The sequence below is a fragment of the Heterocephalus glaber genome, unplaced genomic scaffold (genome assembly GCF_053883595.1).
Source record: "Heterocephalus glaber isolate CG9 unplaced genomic scaffold, H.glaber_assembly_v1.0 deba00001687, whole genome shotgun sequence".
Classification (NCBI taxonomy): domain Eukaryota; kingdom Metazoa; phylum Chordata; class Mammalia; order Rodentia; family Bathyergidae; genus Heterocephalus; species Heterocephalus glaber.
The window spans coordinates 773,075-801,052 of record NW_028258412.1 but is presented as its reverse complement, the minus strand read 5'-3'; the positions used below and the strand labels follow the sequence as shown (position 1 = coordinate 801,052).

Sequence of the window (27,978 nt, the reverse complement as noted above, 5' to 3'; positions counted from 1 at the left end):
CCCAAGGCTCAGACAAGGGGACCACATTGTTGGACAGAGCCATGGAGGTAAACACCAAAAATTTTTATTTTGGGGAATTCAATTGGCGGAGGGGATACCTCAGAACAATAGAGAATAGATTTGTGGCTCTCTTGTCCCAAAGTGGGAGAGAGAGACTTACTGCCCAGGGTGGACCCTGGGACAGGACCCTAAGCAGGAAGAGGGCTGGCAGAGCTCCATCCTCCTCTGCCCCAGGGGCCCTTCAGGCCCTGCAGGGTGGGATACTGCAGGGCTGTGGGCCTCAGAGCCCTCAAGCTCCCAGGAGCATGATCCCTGGATGCAGACAGCCCAGGTGGGGCCAGAGAAGAGCTGTGGATGGGAACCCCAAGGGTGGGGCAAGTAACGGACCCAGCGAGATGGGCTGAGGCCCACTGCCCACAAGGCTGGTGGCTCCAGGAGGTTAAGGCATCTGTTCCTGTGCTGGGAGTAAGGTAGGGAGAGTGCAGTGACCTGCAGGAGCAACCTGAGACCCCCACCCCAGCCCAACCCACAGAGGCCAGGGTCCCCAGGAGGAAGTGGTTTAATCTAAAGTGCTTGGTGGGGCAGGGAAGCTGGGGTGAAGGTTGTGCTGGTCCCAGTGGGGTTTCTACCCCTGGCAGCAGGTGGGGGACTTTCCTGAGGTCACCTGGACACAGGGTCACGGGCACTGGCAGGCTGGAGTCGGTCAGAACATGGCTGGTAGAGAGGGGACCCCCTGCCCAACACCGGTCTGTGGCAGCCTGGCTCCCTGGGTCCCCACTTGGGCTATCCAGGGCCTCAGAGCTGTCCACTTAGCAATTGGCTAGGGCCCCGAGAGGCTGGGGAAAAGGCTGGATGCGGCCGAGTGCAGACGGCACATGGTCCCTCGGGGGGGTGCCCCAGAGGCTGGGCTCCAGGGGGCCCGCAGCGGTGGGCGGTCCTCAGGGAGGCCAAGGTGGCACAGGTGCAGGCTGGGGGTCCCCCTGGTCTGGCCACGCCGCCCCCATCCACGGCTACAGGTGCCTATTCGCCCCCTGCGGGCCACGTCGTCCATAAGAGAGAAGCAGAAAGGTGGAGGTCAGCATGGGGCAGAGCTGCAGGATCCAAGGCTCAAGGCATCTCCCTCTGAGTCCCTGAGCTCCCATGCCCCCCAGCCCTGCCCAGGCTCAGCCCCAAAGAGCTATGGATTCCTGACACTCCCAGACACCACCCCTGGCATGTCAGACAAGAGACTTCCAGAAAGTACAGCAACTCCTAGAGGGTTCCAAGCCAGCAGGGGGCCACGCGTACCCCTCCTCCATCTTCTGCAAGCCCTTGAAGTGGGCCCACCTCGTCATTCTCCACATCCTAGTTAGTGCCAAGAGTGACTTAGAGCAGGGTACAGAAATTCACACTTACCAGCCAAGGACCACATACCAGCCCCTAGACTTGGTCTCAGAAGAAATACCCTGAGCATTCTGCCTTGTGCCAGCCAGCCACCCCTCTAATACCCATGACCCCCTGGGGTCCCTGTACCCACAGCCCTGACTTTGCCCAAGGAAAGGATCAGAATGACTTTTTCTTTTTTTAATAAAATTATAGATATATAGATGTAGATATAAAAACATAAAACAGACACAACGCAAGCAGACGCTGCCATGTGCTTACTCTCAGGTCCCTGATGCCAGGGAAGCACTGACCCCCCATCTCCAATGTGCTTTCCACGTGACACTGGCCAGGCCAAGGCCAGGGACTTCATATGCTTTGGGGTAGGGAGTCTCCAGTTTGGCAGGGAGGGCCTGAGAGATGGGGGTGGGGCTCCAGGTGGGGCTCCCCGGGGTGGTATCTGGCCCACATGCCTGCTCCCACACCCTCTGGCCCCCATTGACCCCCACAAGAGCATAAAGCAGAAGTTAAGGCTTCAATGAAAGGGACAGTGGCAGCCGAGCAAACACATTGGACGTGGCACGGCAGCACAGCACACAGACATGGGGGGACAAGCCCACAGGCCAGGCAAGATGGAACACACGGAGCTGGGAGCCCACCACAGGAGGCTGCCTGTCTGTCCACCCATCCATCACAACCCAGAGCAGGCCAGGGCTGCAGAAGCATCAGCCTTGACAAGCTGCAAGCTGCCAGCCAGTTGGGGAAAGGCAACGTGTTAGGAGCAGCTGGGAGGAGAGGGCCACCGTGACCCATCTATAAGGGGAGCAGGTAGACCAGTAGAATCGCTGGAGACTGGCCTAGGGGCACAAGGGTGACAAAGTGGTGGAGTTGAGCTTCACCAATGGGGAAAGCAAATTGGGTCCCCCTCATTGCCACAGTAGGGGCAGACACACAGCCCCACAGCACAGCCTGGCAATCCTAGGCCCAGCTTTGCCCTGGGACCCAACTTCCTGGTGAGAAGATGAATGGACGGACTGGCAGCGGGTGCTGGGACAAGCTGTGGAGGCGAGGCTCTCTCCTGCTGATGCGTCCACACCAGGCTTGGGTGGTGGCCTCTCCCTGGGGCAAAGAAGTCGGTGGGGGTAGGGGGAACCACCATGGGGTCCTGGTCCCTGTGGCGCCACGGCAGACAGGTGGTAGTCAGTTCTCACACCGAGATCTCGTACGTTGTCCCACCCACGCCGGACACCTTCTTAACCAGCGTGTGCCGGGCAGGGCTGGCGGAGGGCCCTGGGGGGCCAGCAGCAGGCCCCAACCAGGCCAGGCCTGGGGACTGCCCATTAAGCTTACTTGGGGGGGTCTTCAGCTGAGGGTGGTCCCTGCATTAAAACAAGCACATACACGCACGTACATGGTGAACACGGGATGGTGGGGTGACAGGACACATGCAGACATGGACTGGAGCCCTGTGTCCTGTACCCTGTACTGTCACAGGATGGGCAGATATCACCAGAATTGGGGCCATCATCTTGGGGCCCTTGACCTCGCCCAGCTGGCACTGGCCAGAGAACAGGCTGGCCAAGTGGACATTAAACTGAGCCTTAGGCCCTGCACCGCCCTGTCCTGGTGCCCTAGTGCTGGGAAGCCTAATGGTGACGCTGTCTGCCCCCCACCCCCCCTTAGGAGAATGAGCAGCTTCTTGCTGCTTAAACATTCCTATGGGCAGAAGCCCCTTTATCCCCCAACTATTGTGCCTGCCTCACCATAGCCTCCTCCTGAACCCCAAGAAACCAGCCAGGCTCCCATAGCATGAAGCAGGGAGCCTTGCTCAGGGCCAGGCTACATTCCCCAGCCTCCCCGTAGCCCAGTAGTCTGGTCAGAGCTCTCCCCAGGGCCTTGTCTGCCAACAGGAAACAATTGAGCCTTTGCTCAGAGCAGCAGGGGTGTGAATGGGACAGTGCCAGGATGGTGCCATGATCTGCCCAGTGTGAGGACTTGTCCCACACAGAGCTCAACCCTACTTGGGCTTGGCCCTGTGAGACAGCCTGTTAACCACTGGGAGCCTGGAACCAAGCTGCCCTCTCCAGGCCTTAGTTTCCTCATAAATAAGCAGGAAGTCCCTGATTCCTGTGACTAAGTGCCCAGAGTAGCTTGTTCCACTGGAGATGCATCAAGGCAGACCCAGGAACGCCAGAGCCCAGGACCCAAAGGAGACCCAGGCTTCGGTGTGGCACAAGTTCCAGAGAAAGTTATCCCTGGGCCTTTCCATGTGCTGGGTCTGTGCCAGCTCTGAGACAATATAAGATGTTGCACTCAAGGCCCAAATCCTCCTGCCCTCCTTACACACACATGGAGTGTGACCAGGGCAATCCTCAGAGCCAAGCCACCTCCATATAAGGCACTAAGGGGTCTTCAAGGCAGGATGAAGCCCACCCTCCCTGCCTGGTCCCTGCAGCCACCATAGTGGGTACCAGGCCAAGAGGGGCCCCAAGGCATCTGGACGATGCCCTGTACGGGGAGCCCATTCACACTGCTAGCACCCACCTCTGCACAGCCAGTGAGGGTGGCCGTTCTGGGAGGTCCGTGTGGATGAAGGCGACAGCTTTGGGGCCTGCATAGGAGGGTGAGTGGGGAGTGCCAGGTGGAGAGGGCAGCCCTTGGCGAGCAGGCGACCTGTGTGAGCCACTGCCTGGCCGGGGCCCTGGGGCATTGCTGCTGGCTTGGTCTGCCTGCAGGGAGGAGGAGGATGTCCGAAGTGCCCGGCTCATGGAGCTGCTCAGTGAGGACAGGGATGTCTGTAGGGCAGGGTTGCGGGCACCACCAAAGCCAGACCCAGCCACGAGGTCATCTCTGGAGCCATAGCGCAGCATGGGGCCGCGACTGCCCTCGGAAAGCATGCTGGTCTGCTGCAGGCTGTAGGAGCTGGGTGCATCATAGACACCCGAGTCACCAAACAGCGAGTCAGCCTGGGAGCGCAGCAGCCGCTCTCGCTCCTCCCTGTCCTTGCGCTCCTGGATGGAGGCCATGATGGTCCGAGACAGGTTGTCATAGCGCACAGGAGAGGGCTCCCGAGGCCGGGGGCCCAATACAGGACTGAAGCTGCGGGGCGGGGGCCGTGGTGGGTCACCCCCTGCCCCAGGGTGCAAATAGTGTGAGCGGTAGCTGGCTACACCAACTGAGGGGTGCGCTGGACACGCATGGCTGCTGGGTGAGCCAGGGTTAAGCAGACTGTCATAGGACAAGCTGCCATTTCGGTTGGGTAGAGCATGGGGGGCAAAGAGGGCGCGGTGGGGTGTGGGGGGCCCTCCCTCAGAGCGTAGGGGCTGCAAGGCCACATGGTTCCCACCCCGCCGGTTGGCAGCCTTGAGGCTCAGGGAGCGCAAAGCACCCGAGAAGGCATCGGTGGCACTGAGCGGCGGGGATGGCGGGTAGGCTGAGTGCAGGCCACCTGGGCCATGGTCAGGGAGGTCCAAGCTGGGCTCAGACACAAAGTCCAGACTGTGGGTGCTGTCATCTGCCAGGGTCAAGGAGTCAGGACCTGACACGGGGACCTGCAGGGGGAGAGAAAACTGGCTACTGCACACCTACCCCCAACCTGTAGCCACCAGATGCCGTGACCACACAGAGGTGTGACTCTGGTGACACAGCACTATGCCAGGTGTGCCTAATATATGGTCTGAGATATTCCTCATGCTTTACCATGGCTCCTGTTCTCATGCCCATTGTGAAAGAGTGGAGTGGAGCCAGCAGTGATCCCAGAGGCTACCTCCCAAGGCAAGGCTGTATAAGGCCTGCCACTGTCACAAAGAGCAGCACGGACTACACAGACCACACCCAGATCCATACTGACCCTGGGGCAAAAGGCGTGAGGGTTCCATAGCTCAAGGCAGAGCTGGCTGCTACAGATACTGCATAGAGTCCACCCAGACAGGAGCCACCTGTTCAGGGCGGCCTCAGACACAGGGAGGATGGGCCTCTTTCAGTCTCTGTGACTGGCAGATAGCTTTGGTGAGAAGAGCCACAGGAACCTCAAATCCCAAAGGAGATGAGGGCAAATGTGGCCAGGATGCAGTTAGCTAGCCAGACTGAATACACTGTGGGATCCAGGTCAGTCTTGGGAAGGAGGTGACACAGGGAGGGCACCTAGAGGCCCCCATGCCCAACCAGAGATGACCCTCTGCCTGTGAGGCAGGGCCACTGTTTTTACCAGGACTGGATTCTCTGCCACGGAGGCCTAGATTCCCACCCAGTGACCCCGACTGTAGTGGGTAAGACATGGACCCTAAGGAGCAAGTCCCCATCGGTGGAGCTGATCTGGGCCTGCCCTTGATGGCCCTCAAGGAGGGAAGGCATTCCCATTCTGCTGGCTGTTCAGTGCTGTCAGCTGCTCCACAGTGATGGACAGTAAAGCATTTAACTTGGGAAAAACAAATGTGCTTTCTCCAACAAATCTCAAATTCTTCAGAAGGCTTCCCGTGGGCCTCACAGAGTGACAAATGGGGGAATTCCAGCCATGCTGACACACTGCTCCTGGGGGCAGCCACCTACCTCCCCTATGGGCAATGCCAGCCAAGGGACAGAGATGCCCAGCTGGGTCCACAAGTGTCAGCCCCTCCCAGGACACCTTACCATGCTCCCCTCCAACAAGCCTCAGGTCACGGTCCTGTGGGCATTCATTTGGCCAAAGGGCAGCCTTCCTAGGGAAGGGGAAGGTTGGGTGGGCAGGGCTCTTGGGACAGGTCTGGCCTCCTTACCTGCTCGCTAGGCCCACAGAAGGGTGCTTTTGGACCTGTGGGGAAGGCTGGCCGGAATTTGTACATGGCAGGTGTTGGGGGGCTGGTCCTCTGTACCGACAGGGCGCTCTCTAGGGAGAAAGACCACTGTCAGACTGGGTCAGATGAAGGTGAGACCATGGCCCTCCCCAGCTTGGCTGCCTCCATCTCACCAGCGCTGGCAGGCCGTGGGGTCTTCAAGTCACCTCCAAAGCTGCTGGCCTCCATCTTTGGAGGCAGTGGGGGCCCCAGATCCAGTGGCTTCTCATCTAGCCTGTCCAGGCTGCCTTTGGACTGAGAGGGTCAGGGTCAGTGGGGAGGGGGTGCTTGGGTGAGGGGCAGGGCTTAACTGAGGATCCCTTTCTGGGGTCCTGAGACCCTAACCCAGAATTAGCCCTCTTCTGGGCCCCTCCAACCTGCCTGCTTCCCTCCTCCAAAGGTCTGACTCCTATCCCCTCTCCATCCCAGACCAGGCCCCCACCTTGCTTCGGCCAAGGCCTGCCTTCAGCCCATTGTCACTAAGCTTGACCTTGAGTGGTACAGTGCGCTCCAGGAGCTCAGGCCGAAGGAAGGGAGGCTTCAGGCTCATGGAGAGCGGTAGCTGGGGTGGTTCCACCACATACCTGCACCAGGGGCACAGGAGTCAGCAGCCGGGCAACCCAGCTGAGAACACACACCAAGGGCAAGACCAAGGCCCATTAGATAAGAGCAGAAAGGGCCTGGGCTGAGGGGCTGAGGCTGCCCACCCCACACCCAGCACAAGCCTCTTTAACCCCTTGCCCAGGCCGGGCCTCACCGGGGTGCCAGGGGGCTGCATAGCACATGTTCCACATTCCCATAGCAGCCTCGGGTAAAGGGGTTCACGCCCCCGCGGAACTTTCCAGTCACCTGTGAACACAGGACCTTCAGCCAGCCTGGCCACCCAGAGCCCAGGCCAGGGAAGGCAGAGGGACAGACAAGGCCAGCTGGGGTTCCTCTAAAATGGTCCTTGTGGGAGGCAGACTGGGCTGTCAGCCCAGAGAAGCCCCTGATCCAGGTCATCGCCACCTATCCCCACAGGGAGCTGCAGAGTTTCCAGGCTGAGTGGCTGGTGGCAACAGCTTCCACAGCGAGGAATGTGAAGGGGTACCCCAAGCCCCGTCCTCCACAGTGGCACATGCCACCTCACCCAAGGGCTCTAGAGTCCCTGCCCCATGGGTCTGCACCTGCTCGTTGGTGGTGCGCCCCCGAGTGACCAGCACCACATGGAAGCCAGTGAGGCCGATGACAGGAATGAAGAAGAGGCCAGCCACACACATGACGGCCATGCTGGCTTGTTAAGACCAATGGCTGCAGGTGAGGACAAGCAGACCCCATCATGTTGGCAACATAGCAGGTGCCTATGGACAAATACACCCCCTTCTGCCCATCTACAGATGGTGACTCACCCACTGGGACCCCCAGGCAACTGACCAACCCCTTGGAACCTCAATTCCCCCTGTGACACATGTGCCTTTGGGATGAAGGATACGTGATGGTGGTGTGGGCAGCTCCCAGCCCCTCAGCGTGGTTCAGCACATAGACCAGGCCGAAGGCCACAACGCCCACCATGTGCGCACTGAGTGACAGCAAGAACAGGAAGAAATAGCGGTAGTTGCGGCGTCCAATGCAGTTGTTGACCCAGGGGCAGTGGTGGTCAAAGTCCTGAGCAGAGGCAGCATGTCAGGACACATGACGGATGGGACCGGGTGTGGGGCCTGGTTGGCAGGGGTACAGGGCAGTGGGGTGGTCACCTCTACACAGTTGTCGCAGACGCTGCAGTGCGAGCAGCGTGGTGGACGGTAGAAGTGGCATGTGGCACACCACTTCATGCGGACCTGGATGCCCCGTACATCTACGTTCTTGTATAGCGGGGCCCGGAAGTCGTCCTCCTTGTCTTCGTCCTCGTCCGCTACAGATCAGGACCCAGGCAAAGTGGTGAAGGGACAGGAAGGTGACCTCCCTAGCAGGAGAATCCCCTCCCCAATCTCTGCTCAACCCATTCACTGGGAATCCCCAAGTCTCTTCAAAGTTAGCCACTCATGCACTAGTGAAAATGAGCAAATGAACTGCCCCAGCATAGGGCCCTACCTCTGGGGAAGACACCGGGGTCCATAAAGGTGGCCATGCTGAAATTGGCGAGGACAAAGAGAAAGATGATGCCATTGTAGACAGGAACAGCTGGGGACACAGCTCTTGTCAACCATGGGCACCTGCAATGGATAGCCAGACAGAGAGCTGAGTCTGGAGGGTGTGATGGGGATACAGGGTACAGCCATGAAATGTAGCTATGTGTGTGCAGGTTGGGTCCACCAAGCCAACAGTAGGGCTCAAGAGGTTGCTACGGGCCTGCTAGGACCATCAATGCCTTGCTCCATGGCTCCCTGCATGCCAGCTCTGACCCCAGCAACCTCTAGGGTGGCTGTCGAGAACATGATTCAAGATGAGGAAACAGGCTCAAGAGAGGCCCCTCGGTCTGGGGTCACTATTTAGGAGGGGTGGCCCATCGCTAAACCATGTATATATTTCTAACTCAGCCACACCTTTTCCAGACTTCTCTGCCCTGGGTTGGTGGGGAATAGGCAACACAGACAGAAAGAGCCAAGGACAGGAAATAAGCCTACCATGTCCATGTGCTGTGACAGATTGAGACCAGCCCCAGACCTCACCCAGACCCATCTTCAGCCTGGTAGAGTTCCCTTACCAGGAAGACTCTAGAGTTTAGGGTATGGAGCCCCAAACCTGGACATAAAAGCACAGGGAATATCCCCCTGCTCTTCCCGGAAGGGCACAGCCCTGCCCAGGCAGCCCCTTCTTTTTAGTTTGTCACTTTGCTCTACAGATGGCAGCACAGAACACTTGAAGACACTGGAAAAGCACAAGGCCTTCAGCACCCCTCCCAGCACTTGGCTCCAAGGCTGGCCACCCGCTCTGCTGGGAAGCCTTCCAGGATTCCTGGTTACTCCCCCCACCAACCTCCTTGGAAGGGTCTTGTCTTGCACATGTCCATGAAGCACATCTTCAGCCCTCACAGGACCTGACCAGAGTCCCCTCTACAGAGACCCATCAGCCTCATACTGCCCAGCCCTGACCCTGCAACGGGGTTCCTGAGCCAACCCACTCAGTTCCCTGTCTCTCCTGCTGCACCCCCTGCACCAAGCTGCTGTGACTTGTGCCGGGGCATGCAGGAGGTTTACTCCTCTCCCAGCACTCAGGCCCTCTGTGTGATTGAGGGCCAGTGGGGGTTCCCCATGGCAGGCCTGACCTGGTGGGTGGAAAGATGGTGACTACCAGCAGACCCAGAGGAGTCCATGGCCCTGTGCCACCCCCGTATATGCTGGCCACACCGTGCACCCCCGCTGCCTTGGCCAGGAGCCAGCCCCGCCGCCCCAGCAACCACCTCCATAGCAGCAGAACTATTTTTAGTGGAAAGCAAGAGGCTATTTAAAGATTCCGCTTCCCACTGGCAGTACCCTCTGTGGGACCGAGAGCCACGAGTTACCCCTTCCTCTTCACCACAGCCCAGTGTAGTGCAGAGTGAGGACTTGGACCTCAACCATGAGGCTCCCTCTGCCCAGAGGACCTTTCTCCATCACCCCTGCCCTAGTGGCTTGGAGCATTCACCCACCACACACCTTCCTTCCACATTCCCACCCCTGCCTGACATACAGATGGTATTTAAAACGCCTGTGACCTCTAATCCAACGCCATTCAGCTAGGCAAAAGTGGGCCTCTCAAGCACGGTCAGGTTGGCAGGGTGGGGTGGGAGACACAGACCCAAATGCCAGTGGGGATGGCAGGGGCAGACATGCCCTGAGTGAACCACTCCAGCCCGCCAGGCAAAGATGGGGCACCTTGGAGTCCACTAGGTGATATGAGAAACCTCGCTATGGTGTCTCCTGTGAAGGGCTGGCTCCATGACCTGGACAAAGTGAAAATGTGGACCCCTTGTTAAAAATTCAGAATTTCAAGATGATGAGAACAGAGTAGACCCTCATGGTATCTGTGGAGCAAGCCTGCTGGGAAAAGGGAGTGCATCCCAAGGTAGGTTGCAGATAGGGTAGATGGACATATAGACATAGATGGTAGTGGTGTGTGGTGTCATGCCAGGGCAGGAGGAGATGTAGGGAGATCAGGCACAGGCTCCATTCTTGCATCCAAGGCCCAACCTGAATGATGCATCCTACTCTGAGGAGGGGGATAGCCACTGTCCTCTTGCTTTTTAGGCAGGGAGAGGAGGATCAGTGTCTGAGCTGGGCTTTGAACCTGCCTCTCATCCCTCATTTGGTTAGTCTCAGGGTCTGCTCACCTGAACCCCACACTGACCAAAACTCCCCACCAACCAGGTAGTACTATACTACTGTCACCTCCTTAATCCTTGATTTTCCCGAGGGCCAGGAGGGCTGGACAGCAGCCCTGAGTGAGACACCCAGGGGTGGGTGGAGGCAGCCACCTTGCAGTGACAGAGCTACATTTGGAAATTTGCACCGTGATGGGGCAGCACTTGTGCTGACTTGCTGGGCAGCCTCTGTTCAGTGTGGGTATCACCTGCCTGAATGTCTGGGAGGGTCCAGAGGGGGCTTGGCTGGATCCTAAGAAAGTCTGAGGTACAGGTTCTGTGACTGGGATCTGGGCCTCCCATCACTATCCTCCCATCATCTCCAGCCCCCAGGATGGAACTGGGCTCAAGACCAGGTATTTGTCATCCTCCATGTGCTATTGAAGGGGCCCTTGGGCCTAGACCCCACCTAAGTGGGCAGGCCCATCACCCAACCTAGCAGGGCCCAGAAAGGACTCAGAACTCAGGAAATGTGCACTAGGCAGAGGAAGAGACAACACACACAGGCACATGCACAGACATGCACATGTAAACACATGTGCACACACACATGTGCACACACAAACATGCTGCAAGAAACACATGCATAGGTACGTGTGTACACACACGCACAGGCATGAATACACAATCAAGATACAGGCACACTTAGGAACAGAGGCATCCATAGACGCACACATTTGTGTGTACATGCATGAATGGACATATACACACATGAACATAACTGCACATTAATTCGCACACAGAGATATACACACAGACATACAACACACACATGCACAGACATGCTCCTCTTCTCCCTGTTCCCAGTCCTGTCCAATTCTATCTCCACTGCCCCTCTGCCCCTCGCCTTTGGGTTCACATTGCTCCCTGTGGACAGAGTAAATGTGAGAACACACGAGGCCCCTTGAAGACATATAAGGATGCGTGAGGACACATGAAGACCAAAGAGGACATACGAGAACATGCAAAGATGCACGAGGACACATGAGGACACTCAAGGACACATGAGCTCTGGGTAAGACCCAGTAGGCAAGAGTGCTCAATCCATATTTATAGCAGTCTTAGCTCATTCAAGGAAGCTCCTCTGCCTGCTGGGGTGAGACCCCACACCTGCCCAGGCCTGAGGTCTACACCTGGCTGGCCCTTCCCTGGCTGGCTTCAGGAGGCCCCAGCTTGAGCCTGGAGCTTGCAGGAATATCAGAAAGACCAGAGGGCTGCAGGCCCCAGGCCAGGGTAGGGTATCTGGCCTTCAGTGAGCCAGGCAGGGGCCAATCACTTCCCTATGACACCTTCCTGGCTGCCTCAACTTGTGCTATGGGCAAGGAAGGGTCCTGGAGAGGCCTAGGTCTGGGGCTCCAAGTGTTCCTCCTGGTCCAGCTCCACATCCTGAGTGGCAGGGACCCTGGCAGGACACAAGACCCTACTGCGAGCCACACTCAGGTGGAGGTCCTACCAGGACCAGCAGGGACAAACCATCCAGGCAGGGGGTAGCTTTAGGGGCAGAATGTCTGCCACAGCTAAATATGGAATGGAAAAGTTTAACTCAGGTGTTTTCATTTAAAGCAGGCTCTTCATTAAAACTGTTTGAGAGTGGCACTGGTCCTTGGGGTTGCCCAGGCCTCACAGGCCAGCAACCACTCTACCCTGGTCATCCCAGGTAGGGACTCTAGGCTATGAAGCACTTGCACCCACCTGTTTGATTCCTACAGACACCTGACAGATGGGAAAACAGGCTCAAGAGGCCGGGGATGCTGTGAATCTCCAGGTCATACACAGTGTGTCCTGGCAGGTCCCTGTGAATTCCCAGGTCCCTGTCCATGAAGCCCCAGTCAGCACTGCTTAGCCCTCTGTTACCCTACTCCTGCACTATGACTGGCTGGGACCCAGGGCTGGGACTGCAGTTTGTTGTCCTAGGCTGAGCCTTCAAGCATAAAGAGAGCTCAAGCCCATCTGGGGACCATCCCATGTACCTCAGACAGAGATAAGACAGCCCAACCTAGCTCTGGAGTTGGTGGCCTGGCCAAGTGGCGCTAGCCCTCTGGTGTGTACAGGGTCCCCATCATTCTGTAAAGTGGTTCCAGGGAAAGGTAGGACTGAGGCCTAGCCTGGAGGCCTTCACATCCCTTCTAGCACCTGACCCAGCCTGGTATACACAGCAAGAAGGATTTCTGGGGCTCAGGGGTACACAAACCCTACCAGGACTACCAAAAAGCTTCTCGGAAGAAGGCTCCAAGAACCTGCCTCACAGCATGTACCCTATCCTCAGAAAGGGTACACCCCCACATCAGGCCTCCTCCCTCCACTGGAGCTTCTCCTGCAGAGACACTTAAGTGTCCTGTTTCCCCCATCCCTCACCCCACTGGTAAGCAGGCTGAGGGAGGTGGCCCTGGTTCTCCAAGCCTCAGTCTCCCTACCCTATGTGACACCAGAAACCACTGCCCTGAAGGGGGCAACTCACATTTACTAAGTGCAGAGAGGGATGTGGTAGCCACTCAGATCCAGTAAAGTCTGAGCAGCAAACACAGAATGGAGCCCAGTATAGGCCCCGAGGGCAGAGTGGGGAGCTGCTCCATCTTAGGTTCCTGTAGGAGGCACCGTGGGCCTAGGCCCAGACACACAGTGGAAGGGAGTCATAAAGGAGACAAGAGACCTGTCCCAACAAAGAAACCCACCCAACACAGCACCAGACCTGCCTAGAACATCATCTACCCAGCAGTAAATAAGCATGGACTACCCTCAGCCAGCTCCTCAGAGATGTTTATCAGTTCTTAGGTCCTGAGTCACCTAGAGGAGCACAGCTGAGCCAGAATGGGACAGGTCAGGGTCCCCAATGGCCATTTAACCTAGATCTCATAGTCACCATACTCCGGGGCCCCAAAGAACAGACCAGGCTCCAGAGCCTCACTAGATGGTTGCTGGAACCTGAAAGCATTGGAGTGCTCATCCTGCCACAGGGACACACATGGTAACTTCTAGGTGCAAAGCCAGTTGGGAGTCAGAAGGGACCATACACAGGTTGGGGCCCTGGCCCCAAAGGGAATGCCACAGCTCAAGAGCACCACTGTCCATGATTCTAAAATCCCAGCTTCAAGAACGGTGTGGGAGCCGGGTGTCACCATGCCTGTAATCCCAGCATTTGGGAGACTGAAGCAGCGGGATCACTGCAAGTTTGAGGCCAGCCTGGCGTACACAGTTCAAGGCCAGCCTGAACTACATAGGGAGACCCTGTCTCAAAAAACCAAAAACCAAAAACAAAGCAAAAAACAAAAGCACACAAAAACAAACAGTGTGGGACCCAATGCTGGCTTGGCTGTACCTAGCATAGTGGTAGCAGCCTCAACACCCAACACCTGGGGCTGGGTCAAATTCACAATACAATGACATAAATGAACCCTCTGAAATCACGGGCAGGTGACCCACAAGCATAGCTACAGAATGGCCTGTGTGCAGCAAAGGTGATAGCAGGGTGTGCCAGGGTACAGAGAAGTCCTCTGAGGACACAAGGAGACGGGGGAGGGGTCATCAAAAGGCAGGGGGCTGGCTTTCTTTAAAACTTTTCTTCCTGCTTTTCACAAGTTCTCCATAGAGAACATATCTTAGTTTTAAAGTTACAAGAAAAAAACAACGAATTGCACTTGAGGAGTGAGAACCTAAGATAGACACCCCACGCCAGCCCTTGGAGGGGTCAGGACTGGGCTGAACCCCACCCCTCCAGAAGCCATGGTGGATTGTGTCCCCAGACCTGGCTCCCCAAAACCGCCTACCACCAGCCCCTCTCTGTCCCACAGCCAGCAGCATCTGAGTGACAAGAACACACTGGCTCTGCACAGCCAGAAATAAGCCCGTCCACACAGGCCTTTTTTAAACATCTCTTGGCAGTCTCCAGCACCCACCCAGCCACAGCCTCCAGGTAGGGCTTCTCCCGCCTCCACAGGCACCCAATTCAGACTCAGCATGCACACAGCTGTTACCCCCTCTAACAAAGGTGAAGAGCACCAGACCACTCCTGCCCACCCTAGCACACTCACAGTCACTCAGAGGCTTCCCCACCTGGAAATAGGTGGCCATCACTCTGGCCACCTGAGCCATGTCAAGATCTCAGACTTGTGGAAGGGGGTGACCAGGGAAAGATCCTCAAACTGAAGCCTAGAACCCCCAATCCCTCTTCACCCTGAAGGATATGCAGGGTGATACCAGGACCATGAGGAGGTCAGCAAGCCACTCCAGGTTGTGAGCCAACCTGTGTCTGAGGTAAAGAAGTTGAGGCTGGAGCCATCTGGTGCCCCACTGGTGAGGGCACACCCTTCCTACAACTGGAGGCCTGGCCTGGAAGGTCAGGGTCTCCCCCACAGGCAACCTATGGCAGTGCTGTGCAAACGTCTGTCCCTAGGTGTGGCCTGGCCTGCTCCTTCCAACTGTGATGGCCACCACGGGTTCCAGAGAAGGCAGAGGGCCTCACCAGGCCAGGGTCATCAGCTACTGTGGGGCTGGCATGTGGCAACGGGGCCATGCCACACCTACGCAGGGACAACTTGGCTCTGGACTGGAGTGGGCAGCTGGGAGGTGACCAAAGGAGGGCCTGCGGCTGTTCACAGGAAGGGTTAAGGGTTCCCGGTGACCTGGTCCCCCCATGAGCCCGTTGGAGAAGGGCTGCGGCCACACCCAGGGCCTGCCTGGCACACTCAGAGGTGCCCAGCCAGCACTATCGCCCCGCTCCCCGCCCCTCCCAGGATTCACCTGTGCCCTGGACGCTAGCACTCTCCCCAGGGCTGGGGCTCGCCCCTCCCGCCCCACCGCACCCCTTCCCCGCCCCGTCCCGCCCCGCCCCGCCCCGTCCCGTCCCGTCCCGTCCCGCCCACTGGCTGCTGCCCCGTGCCCCGCGGGGCCTCGCCAGGCCTGTTCCCCGCTGCTACTGGGACCCCGGGCGCGGCGCCGACTCACGTGAACACGAAGAAGAGGGTGCTGGAGCCCACCAGCAGCGCGGCGGCTGTGGCCACCGGGATGTACTTGGCGGGTTTGAGGCGCGTCCCGGGGCTGCGGGGCATCCTGGGCGCCGCGCCGCGGCATCCCTCCCCCGGGCCGGGCGGGCTGGCCGGCCGGGTCGGGCCGGGGTCAGGCGGGCTGCCGGACGCGAGCAGGACCCGCGGCGGCGACGGCAGCGGCAGTAGCGGAGGAAATCCCACCCCAAGGGCAGCGGCGGCGGCGGCGCGCTGATGTCAGCGCGCCCCTTAAGGTGGACTGGGCTGCCTGGGAGGGGGCGGGGGCGGGGCGCTGGCCGGCCGGCCCCCTCCTCGCAGCCCCGCCCGAAGCCCCACGCACGCGTCCTCCGATCTTCGGGACCACGGAGGGGCGGAGTCACTCCAGCCTCTGGGGTCCAGGCCCTCAGGTCCAGTCCTGGTTTCCTCCTGGGCCTGTTCCCACAGACATTTTCCCTACACAGCTTCATCCCTAACCACCACCAGGCCGTCCCGAGGCAGGCTGATGGCCCTTGCTCCGTGCTATTCCCGGGCGGGGCCAAACTGCTGTCTTCTGCAGCCCCTGGCAGCATGAGGGTGGGGTGAGAGTTGTGACACTGCAGGGGCACTGTGGTTTCTCACTGCAGGTTTATCAACCCTGTCCACCTCACAGCCCTCAGGTCACTGGGCTGAACACAACCAGGCCAGTGGGCCGCAGGTCCTTCAGCATCCTCGCCCAGGCTGCACGCTTGAGAGCTAGCACCAGTGGGAGACAGCAGGGGCGCCTCCCTGAGGCAGGGTGGCCCCTTGGGAAGACCGGCACAGTGCCTCGACCCGGGATAGGCCGGGTGCGCAGGCCCACATCCTGGAGGAAATCCCACCCGCCAGCACTGTGGCCGCCACCGCTTAAGGTGGACCGGTGTCCGAGGAAGTCTGAGAACGCCAGAGATGTGGGCAGGCCAGCTGGGCACCTGCGCTAGCTTCGCCTGGCAGGCAGCAGCAGTACCCTTCGTGAGTGAGGACCCCCATCAAGTTCCACTGCCTCCCAGCAGCAAGGGCTTCTTGTCCTGGCCACTGCAGCTGTAACCTCTCCTAAACCCAGACCCATTAGAGCCCTCCCTAGGTGGGGATTCTTGGTGGGCATTCTCTCCCTGGGTATCTGCTCCTCCGTAGCCAGGACCCAGTACAAAGCAGCGACCTCCTCCCTGACACACGGCCACAAGTCTGTTTCTTGACCTAGAGGCCTAATGAAGCACCCAGCCCTGAGTGGGCTATGGGCTGTTACAGGGAACCCGGGACCTGGGCCTTTAATGCAGCTATTCAGCAGCGTAAATGGTGATGAGCCTTCTGCTCTGCAGGTGGTCCCACGCCAGGAGGCCCAGCACAAGGGTGGGGAGGGGTCTCCCAGCACTGAAGAGGACCTTAAGGCAGTGGGTGGAAGGGTCTGGGACACAATGGTGGGCAGAGTACACATTCAGCTCCGGGTTACAAACACCTTTCCAGCAGAACAGCACCCCATCCGTGGCCTTGCTCTTGCTCCTGCACTTCTGCAGGACAGAACCCAGGGAGCTCAGACTCCATCAGGAGGGACCATCCCCCCAGACCCAGCTGGTTTGAAATGTTCCTTCCTCCAACTCTCAGATTGCTGAGATTATAGGTGTAGTTCACCTGATCCAGCTGTGTGCTTTGAATGTGGTACTGTTCTTAGTGTTAAATCTTGTAGTCTTGCTCTTACCCCTAGGATATGAATCCTCCATTAGCCCAAGATACCCACGCTGTACCTACTACCTGTTCACTTGATACTTAGCCTTTTTATGGCAGTGCTTCTTTTCAAGTTACCTTTATTTTACTTAATGGCCCCAAAGTTCAATAGCGATGCTGGCCTAACAGCTGTAAAGTGCTTCCTTTAAGTGGAAAAGGTAGTTTCAACTTAATTAGCTAAGATAAAAAAAGGAATTAGCTGGGCATGGTGGCACAAGCCTATAATCCCAACACTTAGAAGTCTGAGGCAAGAGGGTCACTGCAAATTTGAGACCAGCCTGGCCAGCCTTAACTAGATAGCAAGATTATCTCAAAAAAGTAATTATAATCCAGCATGGCTAGTATATCTAAAAGTGTACCTTGCTTTAGTATAATTGTTTTGTGTTTTAATCTGGTAGTCTGGCAGTTACTGTGTTTATAATGGACTTTTTTTTGGTACCAGGGATCGAACTAGGGTCCTTGCACTTGTGAGGCAGGCGGTGGAACCACTGAGCTACATCCCCAGCCTGTAATAGACTTTTTTTTTTTTTTTTTTTAGAAGAGATATTTTGGGGCTGGGGATGTAGTTTAGCGGGGGCTGCACCTGCCTGCAAGCACAAGGTCCGGAGTTCAATCCCTGGTGCCAAAAAGTTACTACATTCACTTATTAACAATGTATAACAACAGCATTGTTATAATTTTTCTATTTTATTAAGGTTTTTAATATCTTGTGTCCAACTCATAAACTGTCTTAGGTGCATATAGAAAATTTAGTGTTTTATAGGGCTTGATACTACGAGGTTTCCGGCATCCACTGGGAATCCTGGAATGGCATTGTGGGAAAGGTGGGACTGCCATACATCAATGCATTTCTTATAAGAACTCCAGCAAATTAAGACTTCTGTCAAAGGGAGCCCACCTGGAAATGTGCCAAGCTAGGTGGCTTACACAGCCCCTGCTGGTGTCCTTAATCGACCTATACTATGGTCAACATGACTGATGTTTGGACTCATGCCTCCTACTTACCTTCCTTTTACAGTATCAGCAAACTACTTCCTTAATGGTACCCAAGCACAAGATAGCAGTGTTCCTGGCAATTCTGAGGGGTCTTTTTGCTACCAGGGACTCCTCTGGTGAAAGGGCTCACTCAGCCTGGAGTCATATTGGAACCCAAAGCAGAGACTGTTAAGCTTCAATGCTGAAAGGGGTACCTAACAACCAAGAGCTTTTCTTAAGATCAAAAGCATGGGGACATAGCCTTTTGTATGCATCAATGTATCACCTGATTGCCATGACTACTGGTCTGGAGTGGGGTTTACAGGGAGACAGCACAGTGAGGAGCCACCTATGGTAAACCGTGCCATAATTCCAATGTATCGGAAGCTTGCCAAATGTAAAAATGAGCCTATCTTCTTGGGGTGGAAAGAGTCCAATCAAGTTGCCAACTTGTCGGAAACAACTTGCAAGGCCCCTGGCAGACAGGACACAACAAAGACAGTGGGTGAAGTTTTCAATTGTGCCTTTAAAACCTAGCCAGGCATGGTGATGCATGCTTGTTAATCCCAGCACTTAGGAGGCTAAGACAGGATGATTTAAAGTTCAAGCCCAGCCTGGGCAAACTGAGTTCAAGGGTAGCCTGAGCTACAGAGTAAGACCATTTCAAAAAACCACAGCAAACCACAAAACAAAAACCCAAGAACAGTTGTTTGGAAATACATTACTCCCACAAGGACCAAGGACTGGTATTTAAGGAGGACACGTGGTCACAACAGGAGCTAACTGGTAGGAGACAGGCTGATAGGCAGAGAGTAAGAAGCAAGAACGATGAGCAGGTAGCCACACTGTAAAACACCTCTACTAGGTCCTGACGGCAAACTGCCACAGGAGACATGATCAAGACCCTCTTGTGGCCAGGTCCCCAGAGCCCTATCTCAAGTCATCCCACATCACATTATGACAGCAAGATCACACTCTTAAAAAAAAGCCTCACACACTGAAAACCTTTCTCAAGATGCTATCTACAGAGACCTGCTTTATGACTGACTCCCAAATGGCACCCTTGAGAATGTCTTTATTTGATGCTATTGTGAACATCCCACAATCCCAATAATGCTGAGTTTAGACTTCAAGCCTAGAAAGTCCAGAGCCAAATGAAGTTTTCTCTGAGAATGTGGTAGGGTATCTGACAGGGTTTCCTACAGGAGGGCCATAGGACCAGGGGCCATACTGACTGCTCTGCCCACAAGGGCGGACCCAAAACCAACATTGGCTAAAGCCTGGAGATCTGTTCAGCTGGCTCCTACCTCCTATACCAAAGCCAATATACTTTGGTGGTCCTCCTGTCCCCAACACACACAAATACAGCCTACCTTCCCTCACCACAGTGCAGAACAGTAGCTCAAGGAGGCAGTGCACACCTCAGCCCTAAGCACTGACCCTCAGCTATTGGCCCATGATGCCCAGCCCACTAGGCAGCCCTAGCACCATTCAGACACTGTCCTACAAGAGCCAAAAGCAGCAGTTGTCCAAAGTCTCAGCAATGTGAGAGGGAGTGTCCCAGGAAATCGAGCTGTGGTGACATGGAGACCTGCTGCCACCGCTGCAGACAGACTTGGACATGTACTCAAGCCACAGAGATGGGTGGCCAGGAGCCAGCAGGACAGCAGTGCTCACCACTTGGGCCCACACACAAAGTCCTGCCATCTGGTCCAGGTTTCAAATGCATTTTTTATTTACTATTTTTGATGACTATAAATAAGTGTTTCCACTATGGAAAAGAAAGTTAGCACAGTACATTTTCATGACTGGGGAATGGATTTTCTGAAGTCATCTTCAATAGGGTAAAAACTTAGAAAAACAAAACAAAAATGGCCTGAATGTTGAGATTCAGTTCTTTTATATAAAGTCCCTTGTAGAAACAAAACAGAATTTAAAATAAAACAAAAAGAAGGGGGAGGGAAAAATTTTAAAAAGAAAAAAAGAAAGCAAAAGGAGAGAAGTTAAGAGGACTCATTGCTTTTCTGACTTCTCTTCGGTCTCCTCTCCAGGGTCCTTGTTCTCCTCCTTCACAGAGAGAGCTTCTAGCTTTTCAGCTACTTTTTCAGCATTATCATTTTTGCCCGTTCCTGCTGAACAAAGCACAAAGCAAGCACAGTAAAAGAAAAAGCAAAGCTTCTTGGACTAAGCTCTCCTTGCCAGGCCAAGTTCAGGAGCCACCTCATTCACCTCATCACCCTCCACTCACTCTTCCCAGCTGAGCTCAGAAGCACCAGCAAATGCTGCTGGCCCCTCCTGCTGGGAGGTTCAGTGACACATGGTCCCTGCTATAGCACCCACAATCTACACCTGAGGAGCAAGAGACTGAGTCCTCTGAGAAAGCGAGGACCATCTCAATGTACCTTTAGTCCATCATAGGTTCCAGAGAGTCATGACTCAACTGGCTACCTGGACAAGAGCAATGTGAGGCCAATGACAATGAACACAGCTTGGGGGCCTACCAGGAAGCATTCTGTCTCCAGGAAGCTGCATCACCCCTGAGAGGTCAAGGCTCCCACAGCTCCCTGGAATGGTTCTCTGGCAGACGGAAAAAGCACCTGCCTGGAGGCTGCAGCCAAGTGCAGAGTGAGTCTGCAAGGGGACACCCCTCACCCCGTCACCTTTTTTTTCTCTCTCTTCAATCTCTTTCCTGCATTCTTCAAACTTTGTTTTAAATTTTTGTGCATCTGTGGAAAGAAAAGAAATGACTTCCTAAGAGCCCAGAGCATGCAAAGGATACATCCTGGAGGGTCTGAAGAGGCAGGGTTCAGAGAGAAACTTGTCCCATGGCAATTTATGGCCCAAGGAAGGGCCAAGCCATTTGACACCAGCAGTGAACATTCACCAAGTCCCTCCTGAGGCTGACAGCTGCGCTAGACCACCTCCATTAGTCTAACAATTGGGCAACCAAGAGGCAGGGTACTTCCTTGCCCCTGTATTAGAAGGGCTACTGGACAGCCCCATTTCCACAGCAAGGGCAAGGGTCACTCAACACCAGACTGTCAGTCAATGGGATGCTGTCCACTGCACACACCAACTCCTCTCCAAGATCCACAGGGCACAACTTTTGACAATCCAGATGGGAAAGAAACCAAAGCAGAAGTGTCACCCTGGGCTTGTGGATCTCTGATTACTGGTACTCATGCAACCATAAGAGGACATCATTACTCCCAGCACTGCAAAAAAGCAGTTGGGGAAATAAACTCGAGTTTAACTTTGGGTACACATGCCCGACAGGAACTGGAGTTTAGGCAGCAAACTAAGTGCCAGGCCCAAGACTGCTCAGTAGACACTTGTTCAGCAGCTCAGCACAGATACCTTGGAATTTAACAGCAGACTAGCACTGTCCCCAGTCACTGTCAGCTTTCATGCAAAGCAAAGCATTTGTATGCAATTAAATCACTGCATTGTCAGGCAGGCAGTAAAGTCAGGAAGGTCCCCAGTACCCCCTTCTGCTTACTCTCAGCATTTAGGAAGCGGATGGCAAGCAGCTCCGGCTTGGGGTACTCATCAGCGAAGTCAGCATGGGTATTCCAGACCCAGGCACGGTCACTGCCAGCATTTGGTTTTAGCTCCATCATGGGCGTGACTATGAGGAGAGAAGTCTATGAGGATGGTTAAGGACACTGAGACCAACCCAGACACCCAGAGCGTCCCACTCACTGGCCCACTTTAGGTAACACAGAGACAGTTCAGGGTCTGAGAACCAGGCCTAGTCAAACTCATAAGGACACTCAGCAAATGTCTTCTGAACCATCACCTTAGGGTCACTTAAAAGTCTACAAAACCTACCTCCAGAAAAGTGAACGGAGGCAAAGCAGGCTCCAGCCCAATTTTAGCCCTTTGGTCCAAACCCTGGCTGTGTAGTCCCAAGGCCCCATGTCAGATGTTCAAGGTATAGGCCAAGGGGGCAAGCCTTTCCTAACAGCACTTAACACGTGGCTACATCCACACTCATCGATACCATTATGGACCTGGCTAGTGGGAAGATGGGGGGCAGTGGAGGGGAAGAAGCTTAGAAGCAGGAACATCACCTAGAGGGGAAGATGGTCAGGCTGCCCAACCACTCTCAACTCTCTAGTCCAGAGACCACTAGACTAGGGGATGAGGACACAAGCAGTAGACACCAAAAGTCCCACAACAGACAGTTCAGTGTCACAGAAAACAAAACTATGGCTCCAAATAAATACGCTTATCCTGAATCCCATATGTCCCACACAGACCCAAGGGCAGCTGAATGGAAATAAGTCACAGCACCAAGCTGGAAGCTGCCCTCAAAGGAAACTCTCCAAATGGCCCTGTAGGTGACAAATCATCAGGAAGGTTCCCAAAGTCCAGAAGTGTCCCTGGTGCCTGTGCCTAATCAGCACACCCCCATCCCTTGCTCCCCTGGCAGAGGTCTCCAGAAACTCCAGGGGGCTAATGGGCGCCTGGCCACTCTCAACAATCATAGCTGAAACCAGGAGCTTGGGGATCTTGTCCACTGGAGGCTGACACACTGGTCACTGGGGTGCTTGCATGATGACCATTCCATACCTCTCCTACATCCTACTTGGCCTGGCCTCCACTCAGTGACCACCCTCCTCTCCATCCACTGAGGGCCGATTGCTGCTGGCCACATCAGCAGCTCTGGCCACATCAGCAGCTCTGCCCAGGCACCCAAGCTTCTCACAGAAACTACCCAGGAACCCAATCAGACCAGAGCCAGCTCCCAAGGAAGTTCTTTAGGCTTGGAGGAGAAGAGACAAGAGGCAACTGTAGCACAGGGTGGAAATGAAGTCTTTCTCATGCTACTGCAAACCCACGCACCCTTCCATTTCATCAAGGGCCACTCAACTCCAGTCCCTGCCTAAAATCACCTCTGTGCCCAGGACAAGAATCTCTGTCCCATTAGATACAAATTATGCTCAGAAAACAAGACTTGGCACTGGGAAGTCCACCAAGGGACAGTCTGGCATGCACATGTGAACACTGTACCCACCAGGAGCCTGCATGGTAGCTACAGACTAACACGGTAGAGGGGACCCACTGTTGCTACTTCTTGGCTGCACCCCACACTATACGTTCTACCACAGCCTTGCTCGAAGTTCAGAGTTTTTTTTAAATTCAACAAGCACCACAAACATGCTCTGCATGTAGCATCACACTCCCCAGAGCACTAAGCTCAGGGTTAGACACTATCCCAAAGACAACCTACTATAGTGGTTGGCACATATCTTCAAGGTCTTGTCCCTCCTCATGAGGAGGCGGATGGTCCCCTTATCCTTATGCTTCAGGAGCTTGACGTCACCGGTGCCTCGTTCCTTCCATTCAGGGCTATCATTCTCTGAAGCAAATCGGAACAACTTTGCTCGCCTGTGAGAAAAACCATTAAATGAATGCTTAGCCTGCAGAGAGGGGAATGCACATGCTAAATGTTCATCAAAAAGAACATCTGTCCTCTTCATTAAACACATAGCACAACTCTGCTATGGGACCCCATGTCTGTACAAATGCCCTGTCCCTCCTTCAGGCTCTAAAAACTACTACGCAAAATACCACTCAAATAAGCACCACAGCCCAATAAACTCCAAGTTGTTTTATCTTCACAAACAAAAAGAAGACATCTATCCTTCCTAACAGAAATGTGATCTCTCAAAGGTACATAGGCCCAAAGTGGTTAAAGCCCTCAGTGGGTTGGGCATCCTAGATACCATGCAGGAGCACCCCATACCACAGAGCCATGGGGACCTCAGCCTCCAGAGCCAGGACTTCCCTCAACTGTGAGATAGATGTCCCTGTTCTCCCCATAGCCCCCGACAGAGAGACTAAGCCTGTTTGGGGAGGCAGGCCCTGGGTCACCACCTAGGAACAGCTCTTCACTCCCACCAAGGGATGTGGGGACCCAGGACCTGGCAGGGAATCTAGTAGTCTTATCTTCAGGGATAGGCAAGCACCCTCCCCCTGCACTCACAGCTCTGTTCCTCTCCTGCTTAGGATTCTGTGACTCTTCAAATTCGATTCTGTCAAGGGAGACACTATCTTCACAAGATTTGTTAACAGGAGGCCCAAGGGCCCAAATAGCTGGCCTCATATCCCACAGCAAGAATTCCTGTCCAAACAGGAGCACACTTTCATCCCATGTGGACAGAGATGGCAGAAGCAAATACCCTGTCACCTTAGGGAGGAGCCATTACCCCCACCAAGGGGGGGACCCCTGCAGCACCCCCTAAGTGGAACAGAAACCTAGTGATCCCATGTTTTCAGGGAAATGGCCCCCTAACTCCTGGGACCAGAGGTACCTGCAGCTCTTCTTTCTTGCCTAGGCCTCCCTCTCCAGCCCACTTCTTTGGAGGGAGGTTCAGTGTTCCCTACCTCAGAATAGCCAAACTATAACCTGACATCTTGGACATGCTTCAAAGAGGAAAGGGGTTTTCCCTAAGAAAAACAACCTTACTTTCATTAATATGTAACTGAATCTAGTGTTTCCAACAACTCTTAGTGTAGGGAACGGGCCACAGTCTCTGTGGTGCTATGACATTCTAAGGCACAAAGTTTGTAGCCAGCACTGCTTCAAAACCACACTTGCCACTGAAGGTCTTCATCGAAGGGACCAAGTAGCATGTGTAGAATAGTTTTTTAAAAGGAACCCTGATACCTGAGTCATCAGCCATTTTCCTTGTATTTCCAGGCATTATTTTGTGCACAAAAGACATTAAGTAGGTGACTCATATGCTTGTCTGCTAAAGTCATCTGACCCCAAAGTTCATATGTATGAAACTTAAATCCCAATTCATGCATTTGGAAGTGGGGATCTCTAGGAGGTAAAAAGGACCAGATGAGACCAAGAACATGAGCCCTCATGACGCCATTCATGCCTTTGTAAGGGGAAGAGATCCAACCTAGCACACTTGGCTCTGTCTCACCATGTGATGCTCTCTATCACTTTAAGCTGCAATATGAGGCCCTCATCAGAGGCTGGCACCATGCTCTTGGACTTCCTGGCCTTCAGAATAAGCTAAATACACCTCTATTCTTTAATATGATCCAGTCAGTGATATCCAATTATAGCAACAAAAACCAGAATGAGATACAGTTCAAGCTGCAAAAACAGTTAAGATTCCCTGTTCAACCAAGGAAAGGGTAATGTGAATTCTTGGAGGCAAGGTAGGCCAGCAGGGGCACCCAGAAAAGATGAGTCAAAAAATTTTCACAACGGGGCCGGGGATGTAGCTTAGCGGCACAGCACCTGCCTGGCAAGTGCAAGGTCCTGAGTTCCATCCCCGGTCTGAGGGGAAAACAAAGAGAAAGATGAAAAAAAGGAGGGGGGATGGGGCACAGAGACAGACAGAGACAGACAAAGAAGAGAAGAATTTCCATATGGGGCTAGTCATCACACAGCCCTTTCTTCAAGCAGCCTTGGTTAAGTCAGGCCAATAGGAGACAGAATTCCCAGTCTGGCTGGCTTCTTGAGGAAAGCTTATATAGTTTGAGAAATCTACTTCTTCATTGAAGACTGGGGGGGTGGGTGAGAATCAACTTCCTTTTTAACTGTCTTAATAATTTTGACTTTGTTGGGGCCAGGGATTTAGCTCAGTGGTTTTGCTGCTTGCTGTTCGATCCCCGGTACCACCCCCCAAAAAATTTATGACTTTGGGCCCAGGGATTTAGCTCAGTGGTTTCGGCGCCTGCCTCGCAAGCGTAAGGTGAGTTCGATCCCCGGCACAAAAGAAAAAAAAAAAAAAAAAAAAGTGAAAAAATTTATGGCTTTGTGCCAAAGATACCTATATTTCTGGGGCAACATCAACCTACTTACATTTTTTGTTTTGTTTTTGGTACCAGGAATCAAACTCAGGACCTGGCACTTGCGAGGCTGGTGGCAGAACCACTGAGCTAAATCCCCGGCCCCAACCTGCTTACATTTTAAAAAGTTCCTCCTCATCTTCCTCCAGCGTTTTAATTTCTTGCTCAGGAAGAGAAACTATTGGTTCAAACTGGGGGTCATGGTTGGACTCATCTGCATTCTCAGTGGAGGCATCATGGTCCTCATGAGTATCCTGTAGAGAAAAGTGAGAAGTGATGTTGCTGGCTTGTGGACTCGGCCTGCAGCCAGAATTCAATAGTGCCCACAGTGGGGATCCCCAATAATGAATGGCATCTGGAACACAAAACAGGCCTCATCCACATTGGAAATTGAGCCCATAGCCTTTCACATTAGCAAAGATTTACATTTACGTTCAGTTCCACAAAAAAAATCACAGCATAAGCATGCAGCAAGAGCCCAGATTTCAGAAACTTTCCCCTAGATTCAATCAGTTCCATGTTCATGGACTGCGGCTCCCGCTCCTTGCAGACTCTTATCTCTGATACTGCTTCCTCATCTGTAAAAAGCAGGTAATGATACCTGCTCCATGTGAAGATCAAAAAGCACAACAATGAATTCCGGAGGAGTGTTAGCCTTAAAGCAGAAAGTGATTAGGGCTGGGGATTTGGCTCTGTGGTTCCACCCCCAGCCCGGCAAGAGCAAGGACCAGAGTTCCCCAGAACCAAAAAAAAAAAAAAATTAATCAATAACTGAAATATCCATGCTCTTGCTTACTACAAGGTTAACAAGTTGCTGAGACTGCTAGTATTTACGTGGAATTCACAATTCTTCCAGAAATCTTACCTTGGCTTGGAAAATGAAGTAGATAGCTTGCTAAGGAAAGATCTACAAACAAATGGCATAAGATTCTGGCCCAATTTAGAGAAATTTAGGGCACAAACTGTCATATTTTAGGTCTAAGTTTTACAAAACATGTGCTCTGGTGATCCAAAAGAAATCCCAGACTCGCTATCAAACTCAGATGTGGAAAGTAAGTACAAGATCTTTGCTGCTCTCCCCTTGGTTTCACAGCACTGCGGCTCCTTTGCGGCCAGCACCAGACCAGTCACCAGCAGCCAACAAAGCCGCCCCCGCCCTGGATCGGGCGCATCCAGTATCTGTTCTCACCCACCCTGAAAACTGAGCTTCCGCCACAGAAGCCCGTGGCGGTTAAAGAGTTAGGGGCCGAATGAATGAAGGGCTGCGTGGGCGACACGAGGGAAGGATGTACAGTTCTAGTTGGAAGCCTGTAAACGTGCGCTGAACCAGAGAAAACTAGCTGCCCGTCCCGATCCAGCGGAGGGGCCGCACTGCGTGGCGATGGTTCTCCGACCCACCCCAAGGTCACGCGGGCATCCCACAGTCCTCGCGACCAGAAACTGCTCCCCAAGGCCCCACGTGCCCCGACCCAACAGGCCTCGAGCCTTCAGGCCCCGCGCGCCCCAACTCCGAGCTCAACAGGCCCCGGGTCCGATCACCGACGGGGGTTGGCAGCACAAGCGCGGGCGGCCCACGTGGCCGCCTGTAGCGGCCACAGCCCCCCGATCCCCGCCCGCCCAGTCCCCGCCCGGGCCGCACCTTGGCGGCCGCCATGAGGGCGCGGCGGCGGCGGCGGCTCGGCTAGCTCGGTCGTCGCTGACTCCGCGGCCTCTAGGCGGCTACTCGCAGCTCCTTTCCTCCGCGTCTAGCACCGGCGCCTCCTGCCCGCCCGCCCGCTCTTCCCTCCGCCTCACGACCCGAACCCCGACCCCTGACCCCGGCGGCGGGAAACGCGCTGTGATTCAAAACCAGCGCAGCTTTATTGGCTCAGGAGGCGGACACTCCCATTGTCCGGTCCGCCCAGTGCTTCCCGCCAAAATGCCCGCGGCGCATGCCCGGCCCGCCCATCAACCTGGAGAGCGCTCTCTCCCGGCG

At 54.6% G+C, this 27,978-nt stretch overlaps 2 protein-coding genes and 1 non-coding gene across 8 annotated transcripts; all 3 read right to left on the bottom strand.

Moving 5' to 3' along the window:
- Nucleotides 1-48: 48 nt before the first annotated feature.
- Zdhhc8 (zDHHC palmitoyltransferase 8) lies at nt 49-15,670 on the bottom strand. Of its 2 annotated transcripts, none has more exons than XM_004843294.3 (11): nt 15,433-15,665; nt 8,244-8,365; nt 7,907-8,064; nt 7,645-7,817; nt 7,340-7,442; nt 6,931-7,022; nt 6,616-6,757; nt 6,308-6,428; nt 6,117-6,226; nt 3,907-4,913; nt 49-1,031 (listed from the first exon to the last, which is right to left on the bottom strand). In XM_004843294.3, the coding sequence occupies exons 1-11, from the start codon at nt 15,534-15,536 to the stop codon at nt 821-823; spliced, it is 2,343 nt and encodes a 780-aa protein (XP_004843351.1). In that variant the 5' UTR covers nt 15,537-15,665; the 3' UTR covers nt 49-820. The 2 variants fall into 2 exon arrangements, with proteins under 2 accessions (XP_004843351.1, XP_004843352.1); XM_004843295.4 differs by lacking the exon at nt 49-1,031 and adding an exon at nt 1,549-2,741 and having other exon boundaries at nt 15,433-15,670.
- A 4,223-nt stretch (nt 15,671-19,893) lies between these two features.
- On the bottom strand, nt 19,894-27,922 carry Ranbp1 (RAN binding protein 1). 5 transcript variants are annotated; one of them, XM_004843291.4, is made up of 6 exons: nt 27,643-27,922; nt 26,121-26,257; nt 23,419-23,576; nt 21,682-21,810; nt 20,684-20,908; nt 19,894-20,314 (listed from the first exon to the last, which is right to left on the bottom strand). In XM_004843291.4, exons 1-6 carry the CDS (start codon nt 27,655-27,657, stop codon nt 20,196-20,198), a joined length of 783 nt encoding a protein of 260 aa, XP_004843348.1. In that variant the 5' UTR covers nt 27,658-27,922; the 3' UTR covers nt 19,894-20,195. The 5 variants fall into 5 exon arrangements, with proteins under 5 accessions (XP_004843348.1, XP_021112755.1, XP_004843349.1 ...); XM_021257096.2 differs by having other exon boundaries at nt 19,894-20,311; XM_004843292.4 differs by having other exon boundaries at nt 20,843-20,908.
- On the bottom strand, nt 20,691-20,817 carry LOC147821928 (small nucleolar RNA SNORA77). Its single transcript, XR_015446343.1, has one exon. It is a non-coding gene; the product is annotated as a small nucleolar RNA SNORA77 (small nucleolar RNA).
- Nucleotides 27,923-27,978: the final 56 nt, after the last annotated feature.